General features: G+C 33.8%; 1 protein-coding gene across 1 annotated transcript in view; it reads right to left on the bottom strand.

Annotated features, from left to right (window-relative positions):
• Window positions 1-11,291, bottom strand: part of ADAM32 (ADAM metallopeptidase domain 32) — a gene marked incomplete at its 5' end in the record, with an annotated part of 181,699 nt that extends 170,408 nt beyond the window's left edge. The window contains one exon of the mRNA XM_087418258.1: window positions 11,145-11,291. Coding sequence (XP_087274384.1) covers window positions 11,145-11,291 — 147 coding nt within the window. The remainder of the gene's footprint in view (window positions 1-11,144) is intronic.
• Between the last annotated feature and the right edge of the window lie 829 nt (window positions 11,292-12,120).

Genomic DNA, 12,120 nt, shown 5'->3' with positions numbered 1-12,120 from the left:
AAATGGGCAAAAGACCTGAACAGACATTTCTCCAAAGAAGATATACAGATGACCAACAGGCACATGAAAAGAGGTTCAAAATCATTAACTATCAGGGAAATGCAAATCAAAACTACAATGAGATATCACCTCACGCCCATCAGAATGGCTACAATGAACAAGACAGAAAACAACATGTTTTGGAGAGGATGTGGAGAGAAGGGAGCTCTCATACACTGCTGGTGGGAGTGCAAACTGGTGCAGCCACTATGGAAAACAGTATGGAGATTCCTCAAAAAATCAAGGATAGAACTACCATACAATCCAGCTATTCCACTGCTGGGTATTTATCCAAAGAACTTGAAAACACCAATGTATAAAGATACATGCACCCCTGTGTTCCTTGCAGCGCTATTCACAATAGCCAAGACTTGGAAGCAACCTAAGTGCCCATCAAGGGACTAATGGATAAAGAAGATGTGGTATATATACACGATGGTATACTACTCAGCCATAAGAAACGATGAAATCCAGCCATTTGTCACAACATGGATGGACCTTGAGGGTATTATGCAAAGTGAAATAAGTCAGAGGGAGAAGGTCAAATACCATAGGATTTCCTTCACTAAGTAGTAGATAATAACAACAATAAACAAACACGTAGAGACAGAGATTGGATTGGTGGTTACCACAGGGGAAGAGGGGAGGGAGGAGGACGAAAGGGATCATTCAGCACAAGTGTGTGGTGATGGGTTGTAATTAGTATTTGAGTGGTGAACATGATGTAATCTATGCAGAAATAGAAGTATAATGATGTACACCTGAAATTTATACAATGTTATAAACCAATGTTACTGCAATAAACAAAAAATTAAAAAAAAAAATCACTAGGCCCAGATGGCTTCACTGGTGGATTCTATCAAACATTTAAGGAAGAAATACTATTAATCCTTCTGCAGGAAACAGAGGATGAGGGAACACTTCTCAAGTCATTTTATAAGTCCAAGATGGTACCCTGACACCAAAAGCAAAGACAACAGAAAAAAAGAGAACTATAGACTAATAGCCCTATGAATACAGAAGCAAAAAAATATCCTTAGTAAAATATTGGCAAATCAAGTTTGACAATATATAAAAATATTCAAATAGCATGATGAAGTGGGGTTTACTGAGAAATGCAGAGTTGATTTGAAATCTGTAAATCAATATAATTTACTACATTAACAGAAAATTTGGGGAAAAACAAGATAATGACAATGTATGCAGAAAAATCATTTGACAAAATTTAATAGTCATTCATGATCAAAACTCTCAGAAAACTGAAGAGGAGAGAACTTTGTCAAAAAGATAAAGGGCATCTATGAAAAACCTACAATTAATAACATACTTAATGATGAAAGACTGAAAGTTTTCCCCCTAAGATGGGAACAAGAGAAGGTTGTTTGTTCTCACCACTACTATTAAAACTGTGTTGAAGATGCTAGCCATTGTAATGGCTAGAAATAAAGGAAGAATATAAAAGGCAAAAAGGCTGGAAAGGAAGATATAAAACTATCTTATGGAGATGATGATGAACTACCATAAACTTAACCAAGTTACAGCCCCAACTGAAGCTGCTATGCTGGATATTGTATCCACTAGAAGACATCAGCACAACCTCTGGCCCTTGGTGTGTGGCTATTTATCTGGTGAATACACTTTTCAATTGCCATTAGAAGAATTAAAATTAGTATGTGTTCACTTGGACTGAATATCAGTACACATTCACAGTTTTGTCCTAATGCTGTTAACTCTCCTCCTCCCAGTGACAAATAGTCTGAAGGGACTTCATCTGAATAATCTACAGAACATCTCAATGGTCCATTATACTGATGACATGTTATTCAGACCTGTAAAGAAGGAATTCCCTGACAAGTACACTGGGAGCTCTGGTAAGACACATGTGATAGAGAGAAAAATACTACAAAGAGTAAGAGGCTTGTCAAATCAGCGATTTTTAGGGGTCCAGTGATTGTGGACATGCCAAGACATCCCTTTCAAAGTAAACAACCAAGTTACCACAGCTTGTATCTCCTAGCACTAAAGAAAAAAGCAGAGGGTTTGGGTTTGTACAAAGAGTAAGAGGCTTGTCAAATCAGTATTTTTAGGGGTCCAGTGATTGTGGACATGCCAAGACAGCCCTTTCAAAGTAAAAAACCAAGTTACTACAGCTTGTATCTCCTAGCACTACAGAAAAAAGCAGAGGGCTTGGATTTGCCTTTCCTGCCCTTAGTGACTCAGCAATCAGTACTATCCAAGGATTCAAGGACCGTCTAATTTATCATTATGGAATCCCATGTAACACTGCCTTGGACAAAGGAACCAAAAAACTTTACAGTAGAAGAGGTGTAACAGAGGAAACATGATCATACAATCCACTGGTCCTACCATACATCACAAGAGTACTGAAATGATCTATTAGAACTATAGCTAATGTGTCAACTCCTTGTTCTTCAAGATTCTTCAAGATGTATTATATACTTTGAACAACAGCAAACAGGTAAAATTTAATGGGTCCTGGGAACAAGAGGTAGAAGTAGGAATGAATTAAGAGTGGCCCTGGTCAGTGAACCATCTGTGCTTCCCATCCCTACAAACTTACATTCTTCACATCTAGAGATTCTGGCTCCCAGAGGAAGTAAACTTTTACTGGAGACAGTAAGGGTTCCACAATACCTAAAGCTATGACTTCTTTCCAGTCATTTTGAACTTTTTGTGCCAGTAAACAAGCAGCAGTTACTACACTAGCAAAGATAACTGACAATGATTAACAAAAGGAGATAGGGCAGCTATTACATAATTGAAAAAGAATGGAATATCTCTGGAACTCATGGGATTCAGTAGGATGCCTCTTGCACTTTCATGCTCAGAGACCAATATGAATAAACTTGCAACAACCATAAATCTGACAAGGGCAGAGTAACCAGGGGTCCGATCCCTCAGGGATGAAGGTCTGGATTACCCTCTGGGCAAGCAACCTCTACCAGCCATTGTAGTCTCAGGACAAACTGCAAAAAGACTGTAGATTGTCAACGAACCCTCTTGTACACATTTGTTTATAAATTTTGACCAGATACACCTTGAAAACCAGGGATGGAATACGGTGAACAATGGATCTGAGAAGTGCAAGAGGTGGGCTGGAGTGCCTGATATTAGTGTTCCACACTTATACCCTGGGCCTTATCATTGTAGATTACATCACACCAACTTCCAACTGGCAATGGCAACCCACTTTGCCTGCAAGCACTGAAGACTGCAAATGTTTAAGAATTAGTGTCCCCTTCCCGAGAAGCAACTCTCAACCAATGACTGTTATCAGTTGGAATATAAATGTCCCAGTTCCTTTGTCCCTTGTTTGAATTCTGATGTGCTTTTCTACTGAATCTCAGAGTTTTCCAACATGATTATGTTCCAGTTAGCCACAGTAGTAACTAGTTTGATAACATACCGTTTACATGCTGCCTTTCCTGCCCTGTCTCCCTTTCCCACCACTGGTGTTTCCTAGGATCACCTCACAAATAAACTACTTCCACATTAATCTTTCTACCAGGAAAACTCTAAGACAATAAAGGAATGTGTCAAAGTTGTCAACATAAGATCAATATATAAAAATCAATTGTATTTCTCTATATCAGCAACAAATAGGAAATAAAATTTTTAAATGACACCATTTCTAACAGTATCAAAAAACATTAAATACCAAGAAAAAAATCTAATGAAAATATTTGAAAGACTTCTGATTGTAAACTATAAAAAATCATGAAAAGAAATTTTATTTCTCTTATATCTTATAAGATATAAGATATAAGATCTTATAATAAGATCTAAATAAGTGGAGGGATGTATCATGTTTGTAGATTAGAAGACACTCACTAACAGAAAGGTGTCACTTCTCCTCAAATTGATCTATAGATTCAATTTAATCCTACTCAAAATTCCAGCAGGCATTTATTTGGTTGACATTGAAAGGCTGATTCTAAAATGCATTAAAAAATATAAGGAACCAAGAATAGCCAAATAATTTTGAAAAACAACAAAGAAGATGGAGATCTACTAAAAAGATGGAGTAATTAAGACAATGTAGTACTAGTGCAAGGATAGACAAACATACTAATAGAACAGAATAAAGAGTCCAAAGAGAGAACCAGACATATACAGTCATCTGATTTATGACCAAAGTAACAATACTATGCAGTGAGCAAAGGATGGGTTTTCATTAAATGGATCAATCAGTTTGAGTGCAACTTTCATCCAAAAATTGGCAAACACTGAACTGCAGAGACACAAGGTTAACCTCTAGGACACCAGGCTTACAGAAAAAAATAGGTGCAGCAGCACAACACGGAGAAGACCGATTTAAGAGATTTAGCCCAGGCAAGTTACTAAACAAACAACAAACAGCAATAGGACAACCTTCAAAAGGAAAAAATTCAGAATTCAGAGTTACTATATTATCTAAAATATAAAGTTTTCAACAAAAAATTATAGTACATGCAAAGAACCACGAAAGTGTGACCCATTCTCAGGAAAAAAAAAAATCAGTCAATAAAAACTTGAGTGTCCCCAGATATTGGATTTAGCAGACAAAGATTTCAAAGCAGCTACTATAAATATGTTTTAAGAACTACAGGAATCTATGTTTAAAGAATCACAGGAAAATATGGCAACAATGAATCAACAAATTAAAATTCTCAATGAGGACACAGAAATTTTTTAAAATAAAATAGAGATCCTGGAGTAGAAGAAAACAATAATTAAATGCAAGATTCATTAAAGAAATTCAACGGCAGATCAAAGATGTCAAAAGAAAGAATAAGTGAATTTGAAAGTAGGGCAACAGAAATTATCTATTCTGAAAAACAAAAAAAAATGAATAAAAATTAATAGAGCCTCATAAACCTTTAAGACAACATCAAGTATACCAACATATGTGTAATTTGAGTCCCAGAAGGGGAGGAAAGAAAGAGAGTCACAAAAAGTATTTGAAGATATAATGTCCAAAAACATTCAAAATTTGATGAAAAACATTAACCAACACATCCAAATTCTCAACAAATCCCTAGCAGAAAAAATACAAGAAGATACCAAGATACATCATGTTTAATCTGTTGAAAGCCAAACATGAAGAGAAAATCTTGAAAATATCAAGAGAAAAACAACTCAATTGTATACAAGGAAACATCAATACAATTAACAGCAGGTTGTTCATCTGAAATAACGAGGCCAGAGGGCAGTGAAAAGAGACATTAAAAACAAATTACTGAAAGAAAAAACAACTCTGCCAACCAAGAATCCAGTATCCAACAAAAACTATCCTTCCAAAATGAAGGTGAAATAAAGATCTGCCTTACAAGAAATACTAAAGGAATTCCTTTATGATGAAAAGAAATAACACAAGATGGTAACTCAAAGAACCAGAACTGGTAAATGTATGAGTTAATATAAAAGATTTTATTAAATTTTTTAAAGGATTTATGAATATTTTTTATTATTTCTCCTCTTAATTTCTTTAAAAAATAGAACATTGTAAAAAGCAATAATTATAATGATGTATAATTGAGTTTATAACAAATATAAATGCAATACATATGACAAGAACAGCACTAAGGAGGCAGACAGAATTCCACTACATAGGAGCAAAGTTTCTATATTTTACTGAAATTAAGTTAGTATTAATCTAAAGTAAATTGTGATAACTTAAGATTCATATTATAATACCCACAGCGACCACAAAAAAAAATAAGTTTTAAAAATAACAAAATGGTAAATGTAAATCCAACCATACAAATAGCTGACCATAATATGAAAGGTCTAAACACCTCAACCAAAAGGCAGAAATAGATTGGCACAATGTATAAAATACTAACATCCAATTATGTGCTGTCTCCAAGAGACACACTTCAGATTCAAATACACAAAAAGGTTCAAGATAAATGAATGGAAAAAGAGATACCATGACAATAGTACCATAAGAGGGGCTATATTGATGTCATACAATACAAGCTTAAAGACAATAAACATTACTAAAAAGAAAGAGTCATATTTCATAAAAATAAATTTGTCAATACATACAAAAGATATAAAAACTTTAAATGTACACATCTATTAACAAAGCCTCAAAAAATACATGAAAGAAAAACTAACAGAATTGAAAGTAGAAATAGACAAATCAATAATTGTGTCAGAAATTTCAATACTCCACTCACAATAAGAGACAGAATAACTAGACAGAAAATCAACAAGCATAAAGAAACTTTGAAGAAAACTATTAACCAACACAACCTAACTGACATAGAGAATACTCTGCACAGCAAGTGCAGAATCCGTATTCTTTTCAGGTGCATATGAAATATTCTCCATGATAGACCATATTCTACGCCACAAAACAAGCAACAAGAAATTAAAAGGATTGAAGTCATAAAAGTATGTTTCCTACTTCAACAGAATTAAATTAGAATCAACAACAGAAAGAAATCTAGGAAATTCCCAAATATTCAAAAATTAACCAACTTCTAAACTCATGGATAAAAGAAAAAAATCACAAAGAAAATTAGAAAATATTTTGAACTGAATTAAAAGGAAAACACACCATAGCATAATTTATGGAATGAAGTGAAAATAATACTTTTAGGGAAGTGTACAGTTTTAAATACCTATATAAGAAAAAGAGAAAGGTCTCAAATCAATAAATTAAATTTCTACCTTAAGACATTGGAAAAAATAAGAATAAACTAAATTCAAAGCAAGCAGAAGAAAGGAAACAATAAAAAGTATAGCAGAAATCAATGAAAAAGAAAACAGAGAAACAACAAAGAAAATCAAGGAAACAAGAAATTTGTTCTTTGAAAAAACCACCAAAATTGACAAACTTTTAGCTAGACTAATCAAAAAAAATGAGACTTGATTACCAAAATCAAAAATAAAAAGTGTACTTCTCTACTGTCCCTGACGAATTTAAAAGATTATAGGAAATATTAGGTAAAATTTTATGCCAATAAATTAGACAACTTACATAAAATAACCAAATTTCTAGAAGGACACAAATTATCAAAATTACTCAAGAATAGAAAATCTGAATAGACCTGTAACAACTAAACATTATGCTAACAATTATAAATCTTCCCACAAAGAAAAGCCCAGGCCCAGATGGAAACAATAGTGAGTGCTATCAAATATTTAAAGAAGAAATAATATCAATCCTTACCAATTCTTTCAGAAAACAGAGATGGAAGGAACACTTCCCACCTCATTCTATGAGGCCAGAATGACCCTGGTTATCCAATTATACAACAACTAAGGCCAGACTTTACCAAAAAACAAAACTACAGACCAATATCCCTCTTTAACAAAGACACAAAACTCCTTAATAAAATATCAGCAGACCAAATCCAACAACATATAAAAAGAATTGTACACTATGACCAAGTGAGATTTTATCCCAGAAATGCAAGAATGGTTTAACATCTAAATATCAACTCATGTAACATACCACATTAATAGAATAGAGGACAAAAACACACATAATCATCTCAATAGATGCAGAAAAAGCATTTGACAAAATCGAATACACATTCACAATAAAACTCAAGAAATTTGGAATAGAAAGGACATCTTCAACTTGACAAAGGCTCCTACAAAAATCCCATAGTTAGTATCAAACTTAATGTTGAAAGACTGAGTGCTTTCCCCCAACATGGAAACAAGGCAAGAATGTCTGATCTCATCATTTCTGTTCAACGTTGCTTTAGCCATTGCAAGAAGGTAAAGATAAGACACCAAAGGAATCCAAACAGAAAATGAAGAGTAAAACTGTCTTTGTTCACAGATGACATGATCTTGTTTGCAGAAACTCCTAAGAAATACACTTGAAAAAAAATACAACTAATAAACAAGTTAGGCAAAGTGGCAGGATACAAGGCCAATATACAAAAATCAATTTGTATTTCTATTTCTATATACTGGCAACGAACAATCTGAAAAATCAAAGTAAGGGAGCATTTTCATTCACAATAGCATGAAAAATAAAATACTTAGAGATAAATTTACAAAGAAGTAAACGTCTTATACATTGAAAGACATCAAACACATGAAAGAAATTAAAGATCTAAATAAATAGAGAGATATCCCATGTTCATGGATTACAACACTCAATATTGTCAAGAGAGTAATTATCCCCAAATTGATCTATAAATTCAATGTAATCTCTATTAAAATCCACATAGCCTTTCTTGTAAAAACTGAAAAATTGCTCCCAAATTATGTATGGGAATGCAAAGGACCTAGAACAGTCAAAACAATTTTGATAAAGATGAATAAAGACTGAAGGGCTTACACCACCAAATTTCAAAACTTACCATAAAAGCACAGCAATCAAGGCAGTGGATGGGGGTCTTGGTGCAAGGACAGGCATATAGATCAAAGGAAGAGAACTGAGTCCAAAAATAAGCCCTTACATTTTTGGTTACTTGAGCTTCTACAAAGGTGCCAAGACAATTCAGTGGGGAAAGGATAGCTTTTTCTACAAATGGTGCTGGAAAAACTGGATATCTGCAGGCAGCGGCTTAACCAACAGAAATTTATTTTCTCACAGTTCTGGAGGCTAGAAGTCCAAGATTAAGGTACTATCAGGGTTGGTTTCTGGTGAGACCTCCCTTCATGGCTTGCAGACAGCTGCCTTCTTGCTGTGTCCTCTCATTGCCTTTTTTTCTGTGCACACATGGAGAGAAAGAGACATCTCTGGTGTCTCTTCCTCTTCTTATAAGGCACAGGTCCTATCACATTAGGGCCCCACTCTTATAAACTCATTTAACCTTAATTATCTCCTTAAGGACCTCATCTCCAAATACAGTCATATTGGGAATTAGGGCTTCAACACATGAATTCAGAGGCGAGGGGGCATAATTCAGTCCGTAAGAGAGCTCTTAAACACAACAACATAAACAAAATTCATAAAAATAAAAGTTGATAAATGTTACATCATTAAACTGAAAATGTTTGTGCTTCAAAAAATGCCACTGAGAAAATGAAAAGACACAAATTGGGAGAAAATAATTGCAAATCACATATCTGATAAAGAATATGTATCTAGAATATATAATGAATTCTTAGAATTCAAAAATAGAGAAACAAGCCAATTTAAAAATGGGGCATATGATTTTTTTAACAGTATTTATTTATTTATTTATTTGTTTATTTATTTATTTAATTTTTTATTTATTTATTTATTTATTTATTTATTTTGTGAGGAAGATCAGCCCTGAGCTAACATCCTTGCTAATCCTCCTCTTTTTGCTGGGGAAGACCGGCTCTGAGCTAACATCTATTGCCAATCCTCCTCCTTTTTTTTTCCCCCAAAGCCCCAGTAGATCATTGTATGTCACAGTTGCATATCCTTCTAGTTGCTGTATGTGGGACGCGGTCTCAGCATGGATGGAGAAGCGGTGCATCGGTGCATGCCCGGGATCTGAACCCGGGCCAAGAGTAGCGGACTGCGCGCACTTAACTGCTAAGCAACGGGGCCGGCCCAGGGCATGTGATTTGAATAGACATTTCACCAAAAAAGAAATATAAATGGCTAATAGGCTCACGAAAGACACTCAACATCATTTTTCATTAGAGAAACGCAAATTAAAGGCACAATGAGACACCACTACACACCCAACAGAATAACTGTAATCAAAAAGAGAGCAACGTCAAGTGTTGACAAGCATGTGGAAAAACTGGAACCCTCATCTATTGCTGATGGGAAATGTAAAATGGTATAGTCACTATGGAAAACAGTTTGGCAGTTTCTTAAAATGTTAAGCATAGACTTACCATATGACACAGTAATTTCACTCCTAAGAATCTACCCAAGAGAAAGGAAAATATATGTCCACATGTAAATGTACATAGCAGAATTTAATAGCCAATATCTGAAAACAATCTAAATGTCCATCAACTGGTGAATGAATAAACAAAATGTGTTATCCACATCTACTAAGAACCACATCTACTAAGAAATAAAAATTAATAAACTATTGACAAATGCTACGAAATGGATAAACCTAAGTGAAAGAAGCCCAATGCAAAAGCCTACATATCATAGGCTTCCATTTATATGAAATGTCCAGAAAAGCCAAAATTATAGTAACAGAAAACAGATTAGTGGTTGCCAAGGGCTGGGGACAAAAGCAGAGATGAACTGCAAATAGGTATGAGAGAACTTTTTAAGCAATAGAAATGTTCTAAAACAAGACTGTGGTAGTATTTACAAAATTCTATTTATGTACTAATAAACATCGAGCCGCTTACAAGTGGTGAATTCTGTGGTGTGTAAATTAAATCTCAATAAAACCATTAAAGTGTTATCAAAAGATTGGCTACTTACAAGCAAGGTTTGCTTTACTATATATTTGTTTTTTTATCCCCTAAGACACTTAGCATATAGTTATGCACATGACAAGTCCAGATAAATATTTGTTAAATAAATCAATGAATAAGATACACTATCTCTCTTTCTAACAAAAATAATAGAATAAAGGTTTTCTTCTCTCAGAACTCGTAGGGGCAAGGAGCGGGAGATTCAGGAACGAGGTTTTAGTTAAAAGAGATTCTCCTCAATCATTTTGGAGGGAATTATTCTCTTCATCTGAATTATCTAGACATCACTCAGATAAGATCCTAATTCTTCTAAATTATTATCAGTATTTGAACTTTTAAAAATAGTTTTACCGTGAGGAAATGGCAAATGTTAGACAAAATAGAACAGTCTGACTTATATATTTGCTTTTACTATCAAAACTTTAAGTTCCTTATCAGTAGTAATATTGGATACTTATATTGATACTAAAGTCATGTGCCACATAAGAATGTTTTGGTCAATGACGAATCGCATATACAACAGTGGTCCCATTAGGTTAGTATCATATAGCCCAGATATGCAGTAGTCTATACCATCTAGGTTCGTCTGAGTATGCTCTATGATGTTCACACAACTATGAAATCATCTAATGATGCATTTCTCAGAACGTATCCCTGATGTTAAGGGACACATGACTGTATAATGGGCTTGATATATTTCATTGCTATGTAATAAAAATAAGAAATATCATATAATAATATTGATGGCAGAAAATATCTCTTACGTCTTCTATTTCTGAATTATCACTTGTATTTGCTTGGATTTTCTCTGGAAATATAATTTGTAGAAATGAGTTTTGAGAACCTGAAGAAAGAAAAAAAACAGTTAATAACTGTGTCTTAAACCTGACTAAACATTTGTTCAGGTTATTTCATAAGATTCACTTATGCAAAGATGAGTCATCACTGTGTACTCCTATAAAAAATCTTGAAAACACTTAATTTGAAACAGACAGAAAGTTATGAAAGACCAAAAAAAGGGCAGGGAGAAGTATTCAGCTTAGACAAAATTTGCTATTCCTGAAGAAAACAGAACAAATACACCAAAAAATAATCAAAGATATACTTCAAGAAAACTTACCTGAAATAAAAGATTTGAAACAACAGACCAGAAAGTACACTGTATTCAGGAATACCTGATAATAATTAAAACTGAGACATATTCTACTAAAGTTATTGGATATCTAAGACAAAGAAAGAATACTATGGGCATATGAGCAAAAAGAAAATAATCATGTTGGGCATAAGGGAAGAAAAGAAGGCTGGCTTGAGAATTTTTTACAACAGTATTCAATATTAAAAGACTGAAAAACAATATCTAAAAAAATCTTCAAGAAAAGAAAGTGTGGAGCCAGAATTTTACACCCAGCAAAACTGTCATTCAAATATAGAGAATATTTACAAGCAAAAACTCAAGGAAAATATTTTGCATGCGCCTGTCACAAAAGGCAAACAAACTTCTCCCAATAAATATATCAATAGAGTTGAGGTAAAAGGCCTAGCAATGAGCATTAAATAAACCTAAATATAAAGGCTAAAACAACTGTGGAAATCATAGTTATATAACAGGATGGAAATGTTATAAACTATGATGATACAGACATAATAACATTATTGTATAATAAGGTCAGAAAGTGTAGCAGAAAAAAAGAAAGACCATATGTGCATAATGATTTCCTTAAATTTATTGCAGTGTGGTCA

The sequence above is a fragment of the Ceratotherium simum genome, chromosome 28, assembly GCF_057802395.1.
Source record: "Ceratotherium simum simum isolate JZ-2026a chromosome 28, ASM5780239v1, whole genome shotgun sequence".
NCBI lineage: Eukaryota > Metazoa > Chordata > Mammalia > Perissodactyla > Rhinocerotidae > Ceratotherium > Ceratotherium simum.
This window is presented reverse-complemented; position numbering and strand designations above follow the sequence as displayed.